The sequence below is a fragment of the Quercus suber genome, unplaced genomic scaffold, assembly GCF_002906115.3.
Source record: "Quercus suber isolate HL8 unplaced genomic scaffold, Cork oak 2.0 scaffold_834, whole genome shotgun sequence".
NCBI classification, from domain to species: domain Eukaryota; kingdom Viridiplantae; phylum Streptophyta; class Magnoliopsida; order Fagales; family Fagaceae; genus Quercus; species Quercus suber.
The window spans coordinates 77114-102650 of NW_027070264.1; the positions used below are offsets into that span (position 1 = coordinate 77114).

Sequence of the window (25537 nt, forward strand, 5' to 3'; positions counted from 1 at the left end):
AGTAACCCCTTAACTTGTGGTGTAGGTGTTATCATGTTGGAAGAGATGTTTTGTCTAAAGCTGTAATTGGGGGATTTGAAAAGTTGTTCCTTTGTGTTCAATCTGTAATTTTTAAGAGAAAAGAATGAACTTTTATTGAGGAGTAATAGTTGTGTGTGGTAAAGCTAAAACAGTTACTTTTTAAGACCTTATATGAATGAACTTTCGACTTCTCATGTCTTCCGTCCCACAGCTTTCACTAAATTCTTTGCTGTAAATATTTTTAAAAAACTTTTTGTTCTAGCTTTCCTTATATTCTTTGGGTAGCACCACCTTGCTTTTTTAACGTTGCATCAACTTAAACCCTTTAATCACACATTTCAAATCAATACCATCATACAAACTATAGAGAAACCCATCCCAAAGTACCCAAACCAGCCACATACCAACACATAATTCACAACAATCAAAATCTCCACATACTACAATACAACAAACTTCAATAACAAACACTAATAAATTGGAGAGACAAAAATGGGTTGTGAAAATAGTACCTTGGAAGCAACCAGACCCCTAAGTGCCCTCTAAGAGAGACCACTCCCTACTCCCAAATGCTCCACTAAAGGACCAACTTCCACTGTTGACAGTTGAAGCCCCTGAAACGAAGGTAAGTTCCTCGTTGAAATTGAGGATGATGTAAACTGAGCTGTAGCTATTTCTAGGTCTACTCTCAAATCCCTTAAAAACAAAAAACCAGAAATCAAATTAATAAGTCAAGTCTAGAAAGCTTTATTGAAAAAAAAAAAAAAGAGCTTTACTTGACCAACCAAATCCAAACACGGCTCAGTCAGAATGCTTTATTGAAGAGTATATTCAGGTTCTACTTTCAAACCCCACGAAAAATAAAAACCCAGAAAGCAAATAGCAAAAAGATATATATATATATATATATATATTTTTTTTTTTGATAAAATATAGCAAAAAGATTTGCTTTCATTGTCCTGACTCCTGAAACGGTAAATAAAAGTCAGTTTCAGTGTTTGGTACAGTAGAAATGGGAGGAAAGATTTTAAACACTGGAGAGGGAAAGGAAATGATGTGGGTAACAATTTTTACTCCGTGTGGTGTTTTTTTTTTTTTTTTTAAAGGGTAAATTATCTATTTGGTGTGACATTTAGATTGTGTCAATTTGATTAATAATGTTTTAAATTTTTCAGTTTAGTCCCTAATCATTTTGTAGTGTGTCAAAATAGTCCATGTCATTAAGTAAAGTAAGGAAGATATTAATCTAGCTAACGACTAAAATAGAAAAATAAAAAAAATAAAAAAAAAATTTATGCCACATTAGAAGACAATTTTATTGTTGGGTGTTGGCACGACCTGCCGTCTCTATACGATCATAGATGAGTCGCCTTTCACCCTGCAGAGAGGGAAAATTCTCGACCTATCACAAGCTGACACGTCACACTACCAAGTTCACAAACTACAGCCAATTACAAAGTGTCACATACTGCTGCTAGGTTTTACTATCACTATTCAGAAACCAATAGAAATTTGCCAAGTGTCATGCAAGAACCAATCACGCATCGCACGTGTAAGTGATGACATAAGCGGACCAATCAGACTGTGAAATGTGTCACCAATCAGACTTCGCCACGTGTCGCTCATCCACCCCAAAACTTCTATAAATAGAAGCCTTCCTGAGACATTTAGAAGGACATCAAGCCATCTGAAGCACAAGCAGCATCAAAGAAGATTCAGAAGTCCAGAAGCTCTGCCGAAACCAAGCTCTAAAGCCTCCAAAAACTTCAACCTTCGAATACGAAGAACATTCGAAGAGAAATCATCCAAATCATCCGCCTAGATCCAAAAGTTTGCGGGAATCAAGCCTAAAGTGTCCGAAAACATCAACAAATCACAAATCAACGAAGCTCTACGGATTCAAGCTCCTAAAGCCCCGAAGAACTTCCACCATAAACCTTCAAAGATGAAGAACACACGAAAAACGTGAAGAACAAAGGATTTCTAACAAGCTCATAGCCAGAGATTCATTGTAATTCCGTTTCAACAATCTTCGATCCATCCCTCAGCCAAATTGAAGGATATTTTGTGTTCAAGTCACAATCACATTACCACAAATCCAAATCAATAAGTCTTGCAAGGAGATCGAATCAGAGGATCACTCTTTCGTAATCACAGAGAATTGTACCACACATTCATCAATACAAATTCGCATTTGTGAAACTATTTTACTTGTTTGATTTATTTCGAACTAGAAATTTAGTCGTCTACATATTCTGGCACTCCCAGTGGGACCTCTCTACCTCTCATCTCTTTCTCCTTCAAAAGAAATTCGATGTCATTTTGCTATCAGCTTCAATGGCCTCTAGTAAGAACGTCCGAAAATCAGTAGTTGACGCTTCCAGTGCTCATGATTATGTTGGCCCAATCACTCGCAGTCGATCCAAAGCTCTTGATCAACTTCAACCCCAACCAACCAAAGAGGACGAGCTTTCTACTATCATCTCTCTAGACTTTCTTGCAAATAGGAAAGCTACCAATAAGGATTCATATGTCTCGAAAGATTTGGAGAGCAGTAATGAATCATCCCCAACAAAGACCTTTTCTATCAACTCTTCACCTGTGATGAGAAACTTAAGGAATGAAGTAAAAAAAAAAAAAAAAAAAAAAACAACAACAACAACAACAAAAAGACAAAAAAAAAAAAAATAAAACAAAAAAATAAAACTTTTGAACTACGTGATGACTTGATCCCTCTCAAGGGTACGTAGGCAACTTAGTATCTTTTGCTAAGTTCAGTCACGCACTAAAAAAAAAAGTTATCAAATTATGAAAAAAAAAAAACAAAGAAATCATCCAAAAAGAAAATATTAAAAAAAAAACATCAAAAAAAAATATATCAAAAAAAAAATTATGTTGAACTAGGTGATGACTTGATCCCTCTCCGGGGCACGTAGGCAGTTTAGTACTTGTCACTAAGTTCAGTCACATGAAAAAAAGAAGGATTGTCAGTCTGGCTTGAAGAGTTTTGCAACAGTTGTCAATATGCTTTTAAGGTCCCTTTGGTTGGCAAGGCATTGCTTAAAGGTAGTCAACTGCTCAATAAGATGATTGAAGATCGTTGTAGTCGAAGATGAAGACTGTAAGGAATTGATGTGCCTTAGCTTTCCTTGAAATGATGATAAACATAAGTTGATTCTTGGTTGTGGAGCAAAATAAAATCTTCAACCTCTTTTGCAAGAAATGAAGTCTACATGGCATTGCCCATCTTTTATGGACATTCTCCCACGTTTCTGAAGTATGCTTTGCATCACTTATCTCCTGGGGGCATCTTCTTACACCTTGCAAGTTTGAGCTACATTGTCTCTCTTCTAGGATGTGCCACTTCATAACTCTGAAATTTGAACCACATCATCTCCCTTCTAAGTGGTGTCGTTTTACATCATGTCTCTGAAATCTGGACAACGTCAACTTCCTCCAGAATGATAATAGATTATATAATCGAAGTCAGGATTGCATCATCTCTCCTTTATGGGCAAGTTCGTGCAATTTCGAATTCTTGGTGGCATGTTTTGACATCTTCAAAGTATTGGCATCATTCTTTCCCTCATCTTCAAGGTTTTGTTGGCCTTTCCTTGCATCTCCAACGTCTTGTTAGCATCTTTGAGATCTTGATGTCTGGCTACAGTGCTATGCACCCTCGATGTCTAAGTTATGTTGTCTCTGAAAATTGATGTTGTCATAGCTTTATGGCAAATATTGGTGCAACTTCAATGCAAGTGCAAGTGCTAATGAGGAGTGTTGGCGTGACTTCATGATAAAAATGAACGTTGGCACAGCTTCGGTGCAAATAAAGTGTTGACGTGGCTTCATGCTAAAGATGAGCGTTGGCACGGCTTCGATGCAAATAAAGTGTTGACGTGGCTTCATGGCAAAGATGAATGTTGGCATCTCTGAAATTTTGATGTTTGGCTACAATGTTATGCACCCTCGATGTCTGAGCTATGTTGCGTCTGAATATTGGTGCAAATTCAATGCGAGTGCAAATGCTAATGTGAAGTGTTGATGTGGCTTCATGGCAAAGATGAGTGTTGGCACGGCTTTGGTATGAATGAAGTGTTGACGTTGCTTCGTGGCAAAGATGAATGATGACACGGCTTCGGTATGAATGAAGTGTTTACGTTGCTTCATGGTAAAGACTCTTGATGTTGCTACATTGCAAAGACTCTTGAGATGGCTGCATTGAAAAGACAAGTATTGGTGCAGCTTAATTGCCAAGAAAAGCATGCTGCATAACAAAAACAAGCAACAATAAAGAACTTGTCAGAAGGAAATCTCATGACATGTCAAAAATAAATAAATAAATAAATAAAATGAGAGAGCTTCAATTTTAATCTCTAGCCTGTCAAAAAAAGAAAAGAAAGAAAGAAGGTTAGTACAAACCAAGCATGTGGGAAAAAAAAAGAGATAAAAATAAAAAATAAATAAATAAATAATAATAATAATAATAATAAAAGCATAATTTCTCTACGTATCATACTACCCATGGAGACTGCTTGTACAAATTAATGCATGCCCCGAGTGGCTTTATATAGGGATCTTAAGAAGCTAACAAACAAAAAAGAAAGAGGAAAAATACTGCCACCAATGTTTAAGGTCAGACTTTGCAACTCAAATGCCCTCAAAGTCAAAGAAAACTGCACCAACCCTTGAGAACAACAGAGACTCAGTAATTACCTGGAATCATTCCCTGCCTAGGTTGTCAAACAATGTCAGAATGGCCACCGCCAAAGTAGACCAAAATGGTAACAATTCCATCAATGCCAGCCGTCTCCTCTTCCAGATTTCTAAAACTTCTGACAAGATTTCACAAAAATCAACCCACAGAAATCTTCTAAGGACTTCGAACAACAAGACCAAAAAAGGCCATCCACAGTGGAGCCATAACGCGCCACCACGCGCCGCCACAAAGTCCCACGTCTCGCGGGTTTCTCATTCAAATCTGCACAAATCTGAGACAATTTTTACAAAATCGGTGCCACCACTAGATCCATCAACCCACGATGTACAAAACCCAGAAAGATCATCATCAACGGAGCCACCACGCACCGCCACAATCTCTCAATGAACCGTGGCCTAGTCCTTCAAATCTGCGCAAATCTGCCCATAATTTTAGAAAACAGACCATATCAATAGATTCTACGGCCTTAGATCGACAAAACCCAAAAATTTTGGGATCAGAAGAGCTCCCACGCGCCGCCAGAAGGTCCGGTGATCAACATCGTCATTTCACGCACTTACACGTGCCGACACGGATTGCTACGCGCTCAAAGCTTCAACGTGTTGCACGCGCCACACGCACCACACGTGCCACACGCCCTCAGCTCTGTGATGTCATGGATGACGTCACCACCCACTGACTTGACCCGTTTGTTCAGCTGACCCGGTTTGACCCGGACTGACCTGGAAATCCGACCCGGATCCGAACCGCCTGTAAAAAAAAAAAATAATAAAAAAAAAATGCTTTGACCAAGTTGACCTTTGAGTTTGACCAAAAAGACAAAATTTCCAAAAAGGGCCTGTCCCACTCAGTTTTTCGCGTACATTCCAATTTTGGAATCCGTTTCTTTGTCCGAGACTCGGAAATTGTGCAAACTGTCCAATTTCCAGAAAGTTGACTTTTGCACAAATTCGGACCAAAAGTCAAAATTTTCAAAAAGGACCTATCTTGCCTAATTTTTCGCGTAGATTTCGATTTTGGGGTCTATTTCTTCATTTGAGAATCCGAAAGTGCTCAAATAGTGTGATTCTACCGCTATTGGCTTTAATGTGAACTTTGACCAAGAATTAAAACGTCCAAGCAAAGCTTGTCCTATTCAGATTTTCACATAGATTCTGATTTTGAAATCCGCTTATTTGTTTTGGACTTGGAAACCACCTATGTGACCCACTTCTCCAAAGTACTAGCAATGTCCAAAACTTAAGCTCCCAAGATCAAAACTTGAGATTTATCCATTTAGTTTGGATCCCCTCAAGTTTATTCTCCAGACTCCATCAAGGCTTCCCTTTCAAAGTACAGATGAACTCTCACAAGTGTGTTTTGAACTTGAAATTACATCGGGTCACCCATCCAACCTACTATCCCTCTTTCGGTGCCAAACATTCCCACCTACCATTAGGCACCTACCAATCGGGAATCTACCATTCTCACCAAAAATTCTCAACCGTCATTCTCAACTACCTATCTACCATTCTTCGTCTCTCCACTATAAATAGAAGGGTCGGATTCATCAAGAACTCATCAAAAAAAAAAATACACTAAGTCATGAAATGAAGATTTGTTTCTTTCAAATTTTCAAGTCCTCATTCTCACTGCCATTTCTCACTATGACTTCATCATTCTCAACACTTAGCAACCAATATTACTTCATAATCAGTTTGAAATCAACCCTCTCATGGTTCAGTAGAAACCCTCTTCACAACATCATTGTAGTTTTGAGATCCAAACAAATTTTATTTCTCCACTTAACGACCACCTTTGTCCATAAAATTATTCAAGGTCTGTATCGTCCTTCCATGCTTCCGTGGATTTGGTTGGCCAGGAAGTCTAAGTCTAGCAGAGACACCTGTTCCTAACCTTAGGTCTCCTGTAGTCTCTCTCCAATTGCTTTGCCTTCCAACAGAAGCGACGGTTCGAAACAAATAGCAACTTGGCTGGTTTCTAAGACCAGAATCACAAGTTAGCTCCATCTTTCATTTTTTTGTGCTTTTCCAACAAGAAGCAGTAAGTGAAGATGGTAAAAAGTGTTGGGGTATCCTACAAATTGTCTTTCATCCAACACTTGAAACAACCTTCAAGGCACCAACTCATCAGAGTTCAGCCTTTGGGGCCGGTAAATGGTTACAAGAGCCTTATTCCATGTCCCCACCACTAAGGGACTCAAAGGTCATCGTTGCTGGTACCTCAAAACACACTTTCTGGAATTACTCCAACTTAAATTTAGCTTGAAGTAGTTTAGAAGGTACTCTTCTGAAATTACTTCAACTTAACGTCTGTCGGCATAGTCCCATCACACATGCACATTCTACGACTTGCTGTCAGACCCCATGCAAACATACAGTCTATCCCATATTCAAAGGTGTACTTCACAGAAACATTTACACCAAAGGGTCCCCAACATACAGGGCCAGCACCATGGTGGCATGTGTTTCACCCATTCACTTTGCTTCATCCCCGTCTTCTTCACCACCCTCATCAACATCCCCAGAATCTATAAGCTTCTGAAATTACCTCAACTTAACTTGAGTGAAACAATTACACATGTGCATTCAACCACTTTCCCACATGGCCACACCGTAATCTGAAGTATACTCTTCTGAGATGACTTCACCAGCAGTTCTTAAAAACACGAGGCTAGCCCCATAACTCTGCATGCCGTACCCAGCCACCATCCTCGCATCTTCCCCATCTTCTACACCCTGTGATCGCCGCCAATGATCCAAAAACACTCTTCTGAAGTTACTTCAACTTAACCTTTGCTGAGAAGGCTCGGTCATGCAAGTACATTCAAATACAGGCAGACCCCTTTTTGGTCTCATCAAAGCCTTTCATATGGGTGGGTCTACTCCTCGGAAATTATCTCATCCTGCTGAAAGCTCCACCACCTTCAATTACTTCATTTGAAGAGCCAAGTTTAAAAATCTGTTTTCGAAACTCATTCTCACACTACACTCTGAAACTGTGTGCGTGAACGAGTCTCGAGGGGGCATTTGTAGAGAGGGAAAATTTTCGACCTATCACAAGCTGACACGTCACACTACCAAGTTCACAAACTACAGCCAATTACAAAGTGCCACATACTGCTGCTAGGTTTTACTATCACTATTCAGAAACCAATAGAAATTTGCCAAGTGTCATGCAAGAACCAATCACGCATTGCACGTGTAAGCGATGACATAATCAACCTCGCATGTGTAAGCGATGACATAAGCGGACCAATCAGACTGTGACATGTGTCACCAATCAGACTCCGCCACGTGTCGCTCATCCACCCCAAAACTCCTATAAATAGAAGCCTTCCTGAGGCATTTAGAAGGACATCAAGCCATCTGAAGTACAAGCAGCATCAGACAAGATTCAAAAGTCCAGAAGCTCTGCCGAAACCAAGCTCTAAAGCCTCCAAGAACTTCAACCTTCGAATACGAAGAACATTCGAAGAGAAATCATCTAAATCATCCACCTAGATCCAAAAGTTTGCGGGAATCAAGCCTAAAGTGTCCGAAAACATCAACAAATCACAAATCAACGAAGCTCTACGGATTCAAGCTCCTAAAGCCCCGAAGAACTTCCACCATAAACCTTCAAAGACGAAGAACACGAAGAACGTGAAGAACAAAGGATTTCTAACAAGCTCATAGCCAGAGATTCATTGTAATTCCGTTTCAACAATCTTCGATCCATCCCTCAACCAAATTGAAGGATATTTTGTGTTCAAGTCACAATCACATTACCACAAATCCAAATCAATAAGTCTTGAAAGGAGATCGAATCAGAGGATCACTCTTTTGTAATCACAGAGAATTGTACCACACATTCATCAATACAAATTCACATTTATGAAACTATTTTACTTGTTTGATTTATTTCAAACTAGAAATTTAGTCATCTACACACCCCTAACAGGACGAGTCAAAAGACAATTTTACTGTGATGTGGAATAAAAAAATTAAAAAAAGAAAACCAATTTACAACAATTCAATCATAGAAAATGGGGGGAGATTTTAGTGAGGCCCATGTGTCCTCACCGGGAACACCAAAAACTAATCCCCCCTAATTTAGGGAGAAAATAGGAGTAGATGGAAATTAACTCATCACCACCATTCATACATAGGTGTAAACGGTCCGGTCTAGTTTGATTTTTGCATTTTTTGGGACTAGACAAGTTTGTCAATCCCATAAAAGCTTGGATCTAACTTGACAATACAAGGGAGTAGTCTCAATTAGTCCAAGTCCAATAGTTCCTGGTCAGTCCAGTCTAAATTTCGATCCTTGGCATGCGCTGTTAGGCTCTAATATTTTGGGTTTTTGCAAATAATTTTGGATTAATTGATTCAAAACACCCAAAAATATGTTCAATTGTATTAGAATAGAATGAGAGGAGAGAATGGTAGAGTTAGGTTATTAGGGTTTTTATTTTTAAATATATATAAAAAAAAAATTATATGGATATAGAATTGGTCTGGTCTAGTCTTTTCTTCTTCTTTTTTTCTTTTTTCAAAATCTGGACCAAGACTAAAACTTGGATTTTGTTTTTTTTGAAGTGTTGGACCAAGACTATTATTAAGTGGAGTTGGAGATATATTTTTACCGAATTGTCCTAAAGTTCTTTTTTCATTAAACCTAGGGTTTAGGGATATTTCTGAACTAAATAAAAGTCTAGTCCAAAAAAGAGAATCCTTTTATAAATAGTATAAATGTAAGTTGGTTGGTTTTCTTTTTTCCATTTTTTTTTTGTTGTTAAATGTACTATGCGTTGTTGTTGATGTGTGTGTGTGTTTTTTCTTAAAAAGAAAAAAAAAATCAAATGGCATGTTCTTTTATTATTATTATTATTATTATTATTATTATTATTATTATTATTATTTGCCTAGATGTACTGTGTATGTTGTTTTGTGTGTGTTTGTGTCTTTTTGTTTTCTTTAATATTGAATGACAGGTTTTTTTTTTTTCTCCTTTTTTCTTTTGCTAGATGTTTTATTAGCTGTATTAGTATGTAAGTTTATAATAATTTTAAAAAATTACTTCTTACAAACTATTAAAAAAATTGTTTTATGTAATAGGGGTATGAAATTAAATTTATATAAATTACATTTTTTATCCATCAATATTTCTTCTCAACCAAACAAAGGAGTTTTCCATCCCTTCAATTTTCCATCCTCCCAACCAAACACACATGAAGGAAAGCTAAATTTAGTATATTTTATCCCACCATTTTCCATCCCTCCACCTTTCTATCCCCCAACCAAGCAGAGCATAAGGTTTTGTTGATATTGTTGTTGTATTCGTGATAGATGGTGTAAATGATAGTACTAAAAATTTTAACAATCTCTGAAAAAATATGATAAGGTGAAATGATTGAAATATAACAATAATTTGAAGGAATGACATAATACATGCATGAAAAATAAGAGTTTGCACAAAGTAATTAACTTATATGGTTTAAAAATGAAGACAAACAAAAAAATAATGATACTGAGTAACAAACCTTGTTGATTATGATCATTCCCTTCCTTCAACTCATTTGTGCTTTCAACTCTTTGTCTTCTTTGTTTGACTGCAATAATGTACAGTATGATTTCTTTTACACTACAGCTCTTCGCAAATTTTCAGGGGCCAAACATGAGAATAAGTAGTTTTAAATGCATAATATTCATCAATCATCTTACTTATTAATTCAAAATGAAACAAGAGTTTCACTCGAGCTTTGCGGATAAAAAATAGTACTAACCTTCAATAATTTAGGAAAAAGAAGCAAACATTCCCCGAGACAATCATCCACGAAAAATCATGGTGCCAGATAATCTGTTTAAAAAAAAAAAGATATACATCAAGAATTAGTCACTCCCAACACACAAAGACACACCATAATATTTGACAATACGCAACTTTATTTGTCTAAAAGAACCTAGTATATACAACTTTTTCTTAGAATTCATACATTCAATAATTCCTTTTGCTAGAGGAAAAAGAAACCTATTTAGCATACCTCTTCTACGCATTTTGTAGTCTTAAGTTTGTTATGCATTATGTGCTAATTATGTTAAAGATCTTGAGTGTATGTATTAATATATTTAGGAAAATGTTGGTGCACTTGGTATTTTAAATTTTATGACAAATTTTGGACAAAATAGTAATGTAAAAACTAAATGAATTCATATTAACATTAGAATTATGACCTTCACTAGCATGATAAGATACTTTTAGCAGGTTAGATATGATTAAGAGCTCATTAATTTCAAAATCATTAGCACCTTTTATGTACTCAAGGTAATGATTTGTCAAGCCAAAGCTTATTAATTTTGAATATTCTTATACGGTTATCTTCAAGTAAGAATCCAACAAAGACAGAATTGTAGAAGATTGCAAGGTTCTTTTTTATTATTATTTTTCTTTAAATAAAACTAGCAGTCTATATTGTGAGTGCATAATGATAACCAAACCTGAACAACGTGGCTACATTTTTTCATGTCATCCAGAATTTCTTCAGTTCTCCAACTTGTTCCAGCAATACTTGTACGGAAGCTAGGAGTCCTATCCTCGAGGATGTACATTTGCCTTCAATACTTGGAATCATAATCCTGAGTAAGGCTCCCCTATAAAACATTAATGTATTGTAAGCATCTAAAAACATTAATGTATTGTAAGCATCTAAAAACATATTTGAAGAACTCATAATTATTATAAACTAGTCGTAGACACACGCATTGTGCGAGATAATTTTTTTTTAAGGTGATCTTATTAAATATATTTGGGGTAATAAGTAATAACACTCTCCCATTCTGTTTATATTAATAACAAAATATTTTAAATTTATTTAAGAATCTGTTTATACATGTTTAACCATGGTTAGTAAAGACATTACTCATAACTTTAGAATTAAAATACAAATTTATAAAATACCAAAACATTTGAAATGACAAATCTCTCCATAACTCATTGGTAAAAGAAAAGGGGGGAAAAAAGCAAAAGTCATTAATTAATATTTTGAAATACACTTTAATTTAAAATTTCAAAATAAGAGATTTTAATTTTAAAATTAAGGATAATTTTGGAACCTACCTTAAACACAGGCAGGTTAGTACACAATATTTTAATATTAATTTAACAAAGTTTGGTCAAACAAATGTAAAGGGTGAAAATATTTTTTCCCTTCAAGTGTCGGGTAAAATGTCATTTCTTCAAATCTCAAGGAAGGGAAATGTAATTACCCCTATATTATTATTTTGTTGTTGTTGTTGTTGTTGTTATTAATAATTGATTTTTCATTTTCTTTTAAGTTAATAAAAACCTTACATATACCTTTTTATTTATTTATAGAATATACATTTTTTTAACCTTTACATATCTTTTTTTTAATGTGAATCTTTACATATATCTTAAGTAAACTATATATATTCCACTTCTTTAGATGTGTAAAATCATAAACTACTACTTCATAAGATAGTAGCTAATTAGTTTTATCACATTTTTATTCATAATTTCATTTATAACGTTTTTTACTATTATCATATATTTACTGGCTAATGATTTTCATAACAAATGTGCTAAATGAGATGTAGCATCATTTATTAGATTTTTAAATGTAATTGTTAATGAAGATTATATATATATATATATATATAAGTTAAATGAAATGTCAAAAAAAGGGATTTTAGAATTTTCTAACTCTATTTCTTATGTAATTTCTATTATTACATGAGAACATCTCCTTTTAGTTATGAATTAGAGTTTGATTAGTTTTAAGTTTAAATATATTGCAACGATTGTGTTTAATTATTGATTATTGATTCAATTTTTTAAGTGAATATAACAGTTGATTTTATTGCACAGTAAAGTTTTTAATGTTCTCCATATTCGTCATTTTTTTTTTTTACTTCTCCTTACAACCTCTTTGTTTTCCAGATTTTATTGCATTAAATATGCATTGCAGTTTTTTTTTTTTTTTTTCATTTAATTTTGTTACCCTTAAGTTAGTATATCCATAACTATTAGTTTCTTTATATTATATTTGGTTTGATATCCTCAATATATATATATATATATTTTTTTTTTTTTTAATTTAGTGTTTCGCAATTGGCATTTTTTTTTTTGTATTATTTTTTTCTTTGATGTATTGGGTTTGAGAATGAGTGTGTTCCTAGTATTACTCCTCTTTATGAGGACACTTTTATTTATTGAATTTAAGTAAATTTTTAATTTTTAATTTTTTTTTTAATAAAAAGGAGAGAAAAATATAAATAATTTAATGATATGGAAGATGTGGGGAGATGAATAGTGATATTAAGGTAGAAGGTAGTGGGGAGATGAAAAGATAAAGGTAAGGAAAAAGCTTGGATAAATTGTAAATGTAAAAAAATAAAAAATAAAAAGTACAAATTTTTAAGGATAATTTTATTGATTTGAATTTAAATAAAATATTCCATGTTTAATTATTAAAAATAAAAAAGGAGAGAAAATATAAATAATGTAATGATGTGGAAGATGTAACTGAATTTAAATGTTGAATAACATAAGATGTGAAGAAAAAAAAAGTAAAAATAAAATATATAACAATAAATACCAATAAAGAGAACAATTACACATAAAAGATTTTTTTTTTTTCTTTCATATAACTCTAATTAAGATTGATGGTTTTTTTTTTTTTAATATGTGTTTTAGTATTGTGTTTTTTTAATTTCCCATCAGAAAGTCTTTTCTTTCCCTTTTAAAATTTTGATTGAATTTTGGTTTAGATTAATACTTAGTTGTCTTTGGAAATAGGAATTTGAATATGCCTATAAATTTTTTGACTAATAAATTATTATAAAATATATTTTTTATTTATTTAGTTTTATTTTAATTTTGGTTAACATTATAATTTTGTGATGATTTTCTATTATTATGATAATTTCCTTGTTCCTTAAGAGATGAGTTGTATATTAAGCAAATGTAACACACTACAACAGAGTTAGAAGAATATGGTTCACCTTAAAAAATATTAATGAAATACACAAAAAATTATTAAAATGATATAAGGATGCTAATTAAAGAACATTGGCAATACCATCAATCTCGTTTGAAGCTTAATCATAGCTCCACTAATTTGCTGACTTTCAAATTTTGGCTGGTATATAATCAGGCGTGCTCCAATGCCGTAAAATTCCTTATTGTCTGGTTTTACTTGAATTCTGGCAAACTACTCGATTAAATTAAGTGAGAAAATGAGCATAGTGATTCTAGTGTAGAAAAAAAAAAAAAAAAAAAAAAGAATTCCCAAAGATTAGTAATTTGGCATAAATAGAAGAATGTATAAAAAAATTCATCAAAAAAATTGAGAGAGTAAGAGAGAGAGAACCTTTTTTTGAATTCCGGCAAACTACCTTATTAAATTAATTAAGAAAATGAGCATAAAGATTCTAGTGTAGAAAAAGAAAAAGAAAAGAAAGGATTCTCAAAGATTAGTAATTTGGCATAAATAGAAGAATGCATAAAAAATTCATCGAAAAATTGAGAGAGAGAGAGAGAGAGAGAGAGAGAGAACTTTTTTTTGTGAGAGAAAACCATGCATAGAATGGAATAGATAGTTACAAATTTATAGTAAGAGAGTGAATAAGAAAAGACAAAATAAAGGAAGATGAAGAGAAAGAAGAAGAATAATATTTATGTAGGGGGTAGTGGGGAGATGAAAAGGTAAGGGTGAAGAAAAGTTGGAAAAAGTGTAAATATTAAAATAAAATAAAAAGTAAATGTTAAAAACAATTATAGGAAAATTGGAAAGAAAATGATAATAAGGTGGACGTTGATGTGGCTCAACTGGAGCGTAGCAACAATAAATGCTACGCTTTAGCTTTTTTTGTAAGAGAAAACCATGTATAGAATGGAATAGATAGTTACAAATTTATAGTAAGAGAGTGTGAATAAGAAGAGACAAAATAAAGGAAGATGAAGAGAAAGAAAAAGAATAATATTTATGTAGGGGGTAGTGGGGAGTGAAAATGTAAGGGTGAAGAAATGTTAGAAAAAGTGTAAATATTAAAATAAAATAAAAAGTAAATGTTAAAAACAATTATAGGAAAATTGGAAAGAAAATGGTAATGAGGTGGACGTTGATGTAGTTCAATTGGAGCGTAGCAACAATAAATGATACGCTTCAGCTTTTAGATATATATAGATATAGCAACATATATACCTTCTGAAAAGATTAGATCTTTGCAATGAAAAATTCTCCGTAAGGATCATTAATCACTCCATAGACCCACCAAAATTTTGTTAAAGCAAGAAAAAGAATTAGATGGAATCAATAAAATTACAATGTGTAAAACAATACAAGAACACTTAAAAAATATATTATATCTAAAATGCCCTAGTCATTGACTATGTGAAAACTTAAACCAACTTAATCCACACTATTTTTTTTTTACATAATATATCCAAACCTTATTTTTTAACTTTGAATTTCTGCAGCATGAACAAGAAGAAGGGCCTAGGTTATGACACTGCAAACACACTAACATGGGCAGATCATGGGAAAATACAACACAACACAAACATTATTTTATTTTTGTTTGTGTGTTCTACCACATATTGATAATAATATGAACTAGGTATTTATACCACCACGCACCCTTAGTATTATGGTCACCCCATAAGTACAAGTTCTTGTGCGATGACACGGGGGGAGGGACTACACACACATACACTTAGATTATGTTAAAGTAGAATTTCTATCTCAGATAGAAAAGGAAAAAATGAACTAGGTATGTATGTGTGTGTTTGTGATCAATTAAGATAATAACTAAGTCAACTGTCAAAGGCACAATTAGGGAAGACCTCAATGATGCTATAATCTAATGTTAAAATTTCAACCATGACTTCACTTATACCTTTCCTAAATGTCAAGATACACGTTGCATGCACATTGTGTCATCTTTTGAAGCAATTACCTTGCTACATTATCACCAGCCATGACCTTAGCCTAGATGTAGGAAAAGCAATGTCAAGAACCAAGAAAACATAGACACCCTTCACACGGCAATAATGGTCAATATTTCCATTTTAACCCAATATATGTACCTTATATAAGTCAAAGAATATTTACTTTCACGTATTTGAAAACAGGCTTTATATGTATAAGTAGGCTAAGATTGGAATTTACATATGACAGATAACTATAATAACAAGTTCAAAAGTTTAACTACAGATAGCAAAAGTCAAAAGTTCAAAAGTTTTAATTGTATTAAACAAGTTCAAAAGTTTAACTCCAAATAGCAAAAGTCACCTGAACAGAAATTTTATTGTTTAAACTAAAGAGTAATTTAGATGTACGGTTTCACTAGTAATGCAAGAGGTCAAGAAAGTGAAAATTTCAAAATTATTAGCTGTAGCTCTGTATCATGGTGGACAGTGCTTGCATAGATTCATCATGGGTTGCAACACATGGTGAAAATCCCTTGAGTAAAAATTCTAGAAATGGTTGTGCAGATTCAAGGAAAACTCAAACTTGACAGAGAAACCGCATCCTTGCATGGAAAGTCTTCCCACTAGAAACTGGTGCCTATGCTGTGTAGCTATGCAACCATGGCCTAGTAATTCTGACTAAGAAATTTTGAAGTGGCATTTAAAGGAAAGTTGTTTGTAAATAGCATAAATAATTTTTTTAAAGGAACTTAACTGACAAATCATAGTCAAAATAACATGGAATTGCTTGGATTGATCAAGTAAATGAATGGGAATGTTCAACAGGGAGGGACATATTAACATGCAAAATTAACCTCGTATTACTTGATTTTACAATACTCGTTGGTTACAGTAAGTGCAAAATTAACAAAAGGGGATACAACATAAGTGATCTCTTATCCTTGACACTTTAATGTATATGATAGTAAAAGGCATGTATATTTTTTGTACCAGATATAAAACCATAACCATTAGCTCATGAACATTGTGTTCTCTTTTCTCTACAGCAAGGTATTCCTATAAGAGGATGAATTCAAGGTGATACTAATTTGTAATTTCAAAATATTCTTTTCAACATTTAACTCAAAGTTAAATTAGTAAGAAGGTGCCACAGAACAGTAGAAAATTACTATGTTCAAAATGCAATTGGAGGTAATCCTATTAATTTATTTAAAAAAGATATGCCAGTAGGTAAGAAATAAAATGTGTATAGAGCTATAATCTTCAAAGGAGACCTGCTCATATTTAAAGATAACTATAAAAAAAATTTTTGGGCATTGAGATCATTCTAATGTCTACAAAATAAGGGTGTCAAATACCAAAGACAAGACTTACATCTATACCCAGTTGCATCAAGTGTGGAGTCCATTAGTACCAAATACCAGAACAGAGTTATCATTTTTGAGCACAAAAATAACAAAACTTATAAGGATGAAGTAGTTTCACTAGCAGCTACAACTATTATTCCAACAATGATGAAGTTGTGGCCCAGTCATCCCAATTAATTCAAGTATGTGCAATTATAAAAAGAATTCTTCTACAAATTAAAGTAGCTTAAATTTTGGCCAGCAAGACATAAATGAGCAAATAACCTAATGCAGTATCATTCCAACACATTAAAAATAAATACTCCATACACTTGAAAGGTTCAAACCAAAACATCCCAATGTTACTCTAACAGCAAATTTGGATTGATAGACATTTCCCTATTCTCTACTTCAAATACCAGTACATAATTGAGCAATTTATATTGTCATGAAATCCATCCAGAACCGAATGCAACTGCTTAGTAGTTAGATGTAGGATTGCATTGAAAGAAGGATGTTCTTTGGTTAGAATTTTGCATGAGGTTAATGGTGTATTTTGCGTGAGGTTAATTTCAATGCTGGAAGATATAGATTAAAAAAAAAATCTAAATAGGGGGTAAAACTTGGCCGTTTAAACCTATAAAAATACAATAGCACAAAAAAAAAAAAAAAAAAAAAAAAAATTAAAAAAAAAATCTAAATAGGGGGTAAAACTTGGCCGTTTAAACCTATAAAAATACAATAGCACAAAAAAAAAAAAAAAAAAAAAAAGGGAGGCACCAACAATTGACATTTCAACTGCACATTAAATTAAACAAACATGCATCAATAACGAAGCGAAAATGAATAATCACATGACTTACGACATAATAAACTACCAAAAGGAGTGCCCTGATTCCATATCCAAAGACATAAATAACTAGGCCATTCTTCAATTGGAACGTTGACTCAACAAGTTGGTTGATCGAAAAGCACTCACCCAAAAGCAAAAATCTTTTTTTCCAGTTCCTGCAATAATGTCTAGGTTAGACCTAACAGATCTGATAATTCGATGATATGCATGATCAAATTATGTTGGTACTCAATCCAATGAATGAATGTCCAAAGATGCAAATGAAACAACGCAACTAAAAAAAGAAGAGACATACCTTGGCATCAAATGCTAAAGAAATGGAATGGGAACAATGAAGAAGAAAATTGTTTCAAGGTTCTTTTTCAGATGGAGGCATATTTCTTCTTCCAAGTTCGATCAAGATTTTCTCATTTTCTTCAATGGACAATACAAATTGAAGTCAGAATCATCATCACTGACAAAGTTATTGGACATTGAAGAAGAACCCAAATGAAACCCCTTACTAACAGTTGAGCCAATTCCCAAACCTAGTAGACACAAGCGTAATTCGAACATGTCTGTCATATTATTTGGAAGGTCTATACTAGATGGCAAAGAAATGTGGCTAGTGTCATTAGGGACAGTGACCTGAGGCTAAGGAGGTGGATAATTTCCTCCCATGGGAGAAGTGCACAGTGACAAACTCAAATCACACCCATCATCATGAGAGCCCTCCAAAGGAGAGTCAAAATCATTATATGTTGTTTCCATTGAATTTGAATGTGAAAGCTCCAAACAAGAGTTTAAGAGGTGGGGGGAAGGCGTGACAGTGTTTGAAATAGAACAAATGGGGAAGGCAGGTATTGAAGTAGGTGGGAGAGTGTCGGTGGAGAGATCTCGAACAAAAGGACAGATGCATTTAGCATGGATCCCACTCCTTAGGATATGAGATATCCCTCGATATGAATCACATGCAAATTCAACCTTCACACGATTCCGATCAAATAGATTTAAATCTTCTAAACCAGAATAATCAAATACCTTAAAAAACCATATATGATTACAATTCATATCTGTAGACCGATCAATTTCTGAAGTAGAGCCATCCATCAACCTTATTCCATTTAATTTCAAGGAGACTCGAAGTTTAATAAACAAATAATGTTCATTCAGATCCGGTTCAAAAACAACACAACAAAAAAATTTTGGAAAATAACGACCGAACCAGAATGAAATGTAACTTCCAACACTTTGATGACTGAACCATTTTGGAATCTCTGATCCAGGTATTTTAAGTTCATAACCCTCTAAATCAAATGGATTTTGTCATGGTTGCCAAAATGCTCCAAACTGTTTGCAATAATCAAATTCAAACAAATTTAATAATGTATTTTTGAGAAGGTAAAAAGAGTATTTCTATATAACATTGAATGAAAGAGAGAGAAACACCAGACTGAACAATCTGTCTAATGATTGTGGATGTAGCGAATGGGAGTTTAGTATATGCACTCTTCTTGTAGATCGTGGAAGCCTGAGAATTTCCCGGAGATACTTACAACACTTTATTGCAAGTGTCTCTAATCTAGTAAACTTAATGATGCTTTCCAGGATGGTAATAATATTGATTTCATTTAAATATAGACGTTCCAATACAAGAAAGTAATAAGACTTCATCAAAAAATCTAATTCAATTAGATTTCCAACATTACTCAAATCTAGATCTTGAACATTGCTTAGATCTAGAAAAGTATATGACTTTAGAACAGTATAATATTCACACCAGGGTCTCGATTTGCCAGTATATATACATAATATCTTAGGCGTTGGTACTTTGTAGATGATATCTTCAAGATCCACAACATTTTTATAACAATAGGTATATAAACCATGAAACCGTATGGCTAAATTAGTCCAGGTGAGACGCCATTCCTTGAAGAAAAGAAAATCAAGACTTGAGCAGGATGAAATATCCAAAGTGTAGAGAGATTTCCACGTAAGATGGCTTGGAAGATTTTGAAGTTTTTTACAACTAGAAAGACGCAATATTTGAAGCTTATCAAGAAATCCAATGGACTCATGACACTCAACTAAATTTTTACAATATGAAAGGTCCAAGTTCTCTAAGTTTGGGGCACATAAATTAGGTAATTTTGTAATAGACTCAAATCCATTGAGGTTAATATGTTTCAAATTCTGGAATTGAAACTCTTGTAGAAAAAAAAAATTATGTTCAACAAACTTTAAATTAAAATTTTGAACATAATTTTTAAAGAAAACCATAGCTGCATAAATAACTTCTCTAACCAAATGCGACTACATGGCATCTTGAGTGTAACAAGTTTTTGAGGACAAAAATTGGATGGTTAGGGGAAAGGATAATTAGGCAAATGAAGCAACCTTAATCCGTTGGGGAGATATTTAAGTTCTTCACAAATGTGCACATTATCAACTATAAGAAATTTGAGATTTCTCATCCTTTTGAAAGCTTTAGCTGCCAATGTCGCCGTTATTGGTTTATGGAAGCACAACATTATGTCTCAAATTTTAGTTGAACCCTATTTGGATGGAGAATTGGGTGGAACACATTGCACAATAGAAATTGTCAACATCATAACAAATTGAAATTTTAAACAAAATAGGTTAATGATAAACAAAGATTTTCCTCAACATTAAAAAGAAAAAAAAATAATTGATTTTGTTTTGCTTAAAAAAGAAGTTATACTGTATTTTCTGTAAGAACTTCTGAAGCATCATCATAACACCATAGCCTTGTATGTTCTCCTGACACATTTGATTCTTGTTAAACAATTTCTCTACCCATTTGTTGTAGCAAGTCATGCATCCATAACTTGTCAAATTCAACCCTTATGAGACACTTACCAATAAGTTTTGAAATACCAGAATCTGGATATAAATTGCAAGCAGCTAAGATATCCACAACAGAATTTTTGGACAATCCTTTGAAGAAACATGCAATATCGAGGAAAATATCATGTTCATTTTTGTCCAATCCATCAAAACTTACTTTTAGTATTTTTTGAATTTCTTTGTTAGGAATATTCTTATACTTTTCTAATCCACTTTCCCATTGGCGAATGTTTCTTCCACATAAATCAGAACCTATAATTTGTAGAGCTAATGGAAGGCCATTGGCATAACATATGAATTGATTTGTAAGTTGTAAATAATCTGCCTCAGGTTCGTTTTTGTTGAAGGCACACTTACTAAAGAGTTGAAGAGCTTGGGCTTGATCCGCATCTTTGCCCGTGTTTGGCCAATAAAAGCCTGCCCTTTGAAGTCTGCGGTAAAGGTTGACCTCTCCGCAGGATCTGCAGTAAAGGCTAACGCGTCCGCAAACCGATTTTCATTCCTGGGAGCGTGCTCTATTTCAAAAGTTGAAAACTTTTCCTCCATTTTCTGGGCCATTGCTCTGTACGGGGCTAGGCTAGGCTCTTCCAAGGAGAAGCTCCCATTGGCCTGGCAAACCACCAAATTCGAATCGCCTAATACCCTTAAGTGTTTGACTCCCATTTCGAGAGTCGTGGCCAGCCCGGTTAAATAGGCTTCGTATTCTGCGGTGTTGTTTGAATAGGGGAATTCCAGTTTGAACGACAGTGCCACTACTTTATCTTCTTCATGGTACAAAACTACTCCCACCCCTCCAGATTGGGCGGTAGAAGACCCATCGAATTTCATTACCCATTGCTCTCCAACTTCCTCTGCCATGGCCACTTCTCCCGGAACTTCATCATCCAGTGGGAACCCTTCCTCACCTGGAAATTGTGACAATAAGTCCGCTATAGCCTGACTTTTCACTGCCCTGGGTGTCCCCATTCTTAAATCATATTGCGACAATTGTAGCAACCATTGGGATATCCTGCCAGAGAGGATCGGTTGCTGCAGCAAAGCTTTGATGGCATGGGATTTGGTCATCAGCCATACTTTGTAGGCCAAGAAATAATGGCGCAACCTCTGTGAAGCATATAAAATGGCTAAGCATGCCCTCTCTGCCCTTGGGTAATGAGTTTCTGCATCTTTCAAGGCGCGACTGATATAATATACTGGCTGCTCAGTGCCACCCCCATCCTCTTGGGCGATCAACGCACCAATGGCATACGAATTGGTAGCCAAGTAGAGCAACAGTGGCTTCTTGTGAATCGGGGCCTGCGCTGTGGGGAGGTTCATCATGATCTGCTGTAGCTTTTTGAAGGCTGCCTGCTGCAATTCCCCCCACTCAAAATCCTGCCCTTTTTCTAAGCAGCTTGGTGAAAGCGAAGGTGATTGATGCCAACCTGGGGATAAATCTTCGGATGTACGAGACTTTCCCCAAGAAGCTCTTTAATTCCTTTACCGTACTTGGAGGTCTCATGGTCGCAATGGCCGTAGCTTTGGCCAGGTCCACGTCTATTCCCCTGTTATGAACTAAGAAGCCTAGGAACTTCCCAGAGGACACTTCGAATGCGCATTTGAAAGGGTTCATTCTCAGTTTGAAGGCTCTGCACCTCTCGAATACTCTCCTCAACACTTGGAAGTGTTCTTCTCTCTTTTTTGATTTTACTACTATGTCATCTATGTAGTCCTCCAGTTCATGATGCATCATATCGTGAAATATGGCCGTCATCGCCCTCTGATAAGTGGCACCCGCATTTTTCAATCCGAAGGGCATTACAATGTAGTAGAAGTTGCCCATGGGCGTTCTGAAAGTAGTTTTCTCTGCGTCTCTTGGCGCCATCCTGATTTGGTTGTACCCGCTGAACCTATCCATGAATGAAAACATGGCAATTCCTGCCGCAGAATCTATTAGTAAATCCATGTTCGGCAAAGGAAACTCATCCTTTGGACAAGCTTTGTTGAGATTCCTAAAATCTACACAACACCTTATCTGACCGTTCTTCTTCTTTACGGGCACGATGTTGGACAGCCATTGTGGGTGTTGGATAGGTTTGATGAATCTTGCGGCAAGTAATTTCTGCACTTCTTTGATTATTTGCCCTTCTATCTCCGTGTGGAATGTCCTGGCAAGCTGAGCTATTGGCCTGGCCTCCGGGTCTACATTCAATGTGTGTGCAACTAGCCCAGGGTCTTTTGTTGTGAGGCCCAACTGGTCAAATAAGTTTTTGAATTTAGAGCTCCGCTGCAAAGTAGTAATCGCTGCGGCAGGCAGGGCCGGATTCTCTTCTTCGACATCCCCTGGATCTGCGCAAATCACTACTGCTGCTACACCCTTCCCTTGGTGATTTAGGAGAGGGTTTCTTTGGACTCCTTGCTGAGACATTTCTAAAGTCCCTTCCTTTATCCTGTGGTGCACCAGTCTGCGGAGTGCCCAACACTCCGCGGTAGGATGTTGGACATAATTATGTAACCGACAAAAACGTGGGTCCCTCCTTTCTTCCTCTGTGGGCTCCCTAGCAACCTGGTTAGGTTTGAAAATGCCATCCTCTATTCATTTGTCTAACAGTACGTCTAGCTCCTTTGCGGTGCATGGTATTGGCGAGGGAGTATCATATTCTCTTCCGTCGGTCTTCCTCCTCCGCTCACCGATGGACACCACCATGGCTTGTGGGGCACTTCTTTTGTCCGTGCTAGGCTCTACGGACTGGGCAGTTTTTCTCGCCTTTTGTAATAGCTGTGCGAACTGGGAGATTTCGAGGTTTTCTAGAACTGCCTTGTACTCCCTAATCATATTCGTCATACACATCTCCACCAGCGTCCTTTCTTCACAATGGTCATAGCAGTCGAGTGCTATGTCCCTAAATCTCTTGATGTACTCCATCAAGTCTTCACCATTCCTTTGTTTGGTCACTTGCAATGTTGCAAGTGTCACCGTTTCTTCTCCGTGAAAGTACTTGGTACAAAATACATCCACCATATCATCCCATGTTGGGATCGATCCTAACTTTAAGCCAATGTACCAGGTATAAGCCCGGTCACACAATGATTTAGAAAATTCTCGAAGACACAAGTCCTCGTTTGCGGCATAAGGGCCAAGCGTATCAATGAACTTGCTTACGTGCTCAACAGCACTTCCCTTCCTGCCATCATATTGTGCGAAAACTCGCGGTTCATACCTCTCGGGGTATGGTTTACTGAGCACCCTCAGTGGGTATGGGGGTCTACGTGCATAGAATCTCTCCTTGGGTGCTCTGGCTCTCTCTTGCTCCAGGAGAGCTGCTACTTCTGCCATAGTAATAAAACGTTGATCCGTATTCTGTGGGACACCTCCTACTAGTGTCTCTTCTGCCGCATGTTCTGGATCATTCTGGCTTCCTTTTTCCTTTGTTCTATCTGCCTTTAATTGACGAATTTCTTCCATCATTTGCTGTTGTGAGTGCTGTAAGGCCTACAACACTTCAATGAAGGTGTTGGCATTGTCTGCAGGGATCCTTGGAGGCGGTTAGGGTCCAGCCCCCATCTCGTTAGCACCTCCTGCCTGGTTAGGCTACTGTTGGTGAGGCGTCGTTGGCCTAGACTCTGCTTGTGAGGGCATGGCACTCATGTTGCGTGTCGTCCTGGACTTTGGAGGCATTTTTTTGCGAGGGCTCTTGTCCCTGAACTATTTCTCAACTCCCCAGCGGAGTCGCCAATTTAATGTGAGGGCCTTTTTTTGCTATGTTGGGCTAGGCTGCCCCTTCGTGATTGTAGGCCCAAGTGTTCTGGGTTGCAGGAGTCGAGACCGGGCCAACTGGAACTCAACTTGGCCGGCTTGTGTGCGAACTATGCCTCGTCTGCCAGGGGAGTGCTTACCGCAAGCAGAGCTGTTTCAGAGAAAGCTTATGGCAATGGTGGTTTTTTTTTAGTGTTGTGCTTCCCCTGTTTTCCCAAGTATGTTTCAGAGTATTTTTACGTGGTGTTGTATTGCCTTCCTCTTGTTATCCCTGTGCACGGCAGAGGCTTCCTTCTTATAGTGCCTGCCGTGAACGGATTTTACTATTCTACCCTTCAACCACCTTTGTCTGGTCCGGGCGTACTTGCCGACCATCACTGTTCCGTCTGCGAGTCCCCCTACTACAGACAATGACAACCATTTTGTCTGTTAGTCTGTCGTGGTATCTCCTCCTGCCACGGTGATGTTTCTCTCTCTCTCTATCCCTCATGGCATGCACCTAGTGGTTCCAACTTAGCATTGCCTCTTTTAGGAGGTATGTTATCCCAGCAGGACATATCTCCCGAAAGAGCCTAAGCAGGAACCTCAAAACAGGTCTTCCCCTCTCCCCACCACCAAACCACGCCCTCTTACCTCTGATCCATGACCCCACCATGTCCCGTATTAGCTGGGTACAGACTGGTGGTGCCTGGGCTTTGCACATGCATATGTCTGAAATCTGCCTGCTGTTCATGCATCTGCCGTGGACTAGAGACTTTGCCTGCCTGCCGTCCGCTTCTGGCCTTTCATGAGTTACTACTCTGATTTCCCGCTCCCTTAAGATCTGGGCTTTACTCAGTATTGGGCTTTGCGTTCCTTTCAACCCAATTCTTTAATTGCATTTGCTTCCTACCGCATTACTTAGCATTTCCTACCGCGGTGACTTCTTCCTGCTGGGTCTTTTCTCAGGCCTGCCGTTCCATTCTTTCCCCAAGTGGCTTAATGTGGCCACTGGTGTTTTCGCTTATGGGCTCCAATGTCCCTTTCTTTTCCCTTGGGCCTCTCCAGCCCATTTCTTTGGACGTCCTCAATCCATTTAA

At 36.2% G+C, this 25537-nt stretch overlaps 3 protein-coding genes and 1 long non-coding RNA gene across 5 annotated transcripts in view; all 4 read right to left on the bottom strand.

Annotated features, from left to right (window-relative positions):
• LOC112007108 (20 kDa chaperonin, chloroplastic-like) overlaps nucleotides 1-17130 on the bottom strand; it is a 30203-nt gene extending 13073 nt beyond the window's left edge. The window contains exon 1 of one of the 2 annotated variants that reach the window (XM_065767679.1): nucleotides 17051-17130. In XM_065767679.1, coding sequence (XP_065623751.1) covers nucleotides 17051-17068 — 18 coding nt within the window. In that variant the 5' untranslated portion in view covers nucleotides 17069-17130. The remainder of the gene's footprint in view (nucleotides 1-17050) is intronic. The other variant, XM_065767680.1, reaches the window with a different exon arrangement.
• LOC136065030 (uncharacterized) lies at nucleotides 10461-13990 on the bottom strand. Its single transcript, XR_010626677.1, has 3 exons — nucleotides 13824-13990; nucleotides 11221-11373; nucleotides 10461-10582 (listed from the first exon to the last, which is right to left on the bottom strand). It is a non-coding gene; the product is annotated as an uncharacterized LOC136065030 (long non-coding RNA).
• The window catches only part of LOC112017723 (disease resistance protein RPV1), a 35270-nt gene continuing 25431 nt past the window's right edge, over nucleotides 15699-25537 (bottom strand). Inside the window, exon 6 of the mRNA XM_065767677.1 lies at nucleotides 15699-15734. The gene's annotated coding sequence lies outside the window, so the exon portion shown is untranslated. The remainder of the gene's footprint in view (nucleotides 15735-25537) is intronic.
• Nucleotides 20990-22039, bottom strand: LOC112017726 (uncharacterized). Its single transcript, XM_024050179.2, has one exon. The coding sequence runs from the start codon at nucleotides 22037-22039 to the stop codon at nucleotides 20990-20992; it is 1050 nt and encodes a 349-aa protein (XP_023905947.2).

Coding starts and splice junctions, on each gene's coding strand:
- LOC112017726 (XM_024050179.2), bottom strand. CDS start 22,039: ATGAACCTCCCCACAGCGCAGGCCCCGATTCACAAGAAGCCACTGTTG.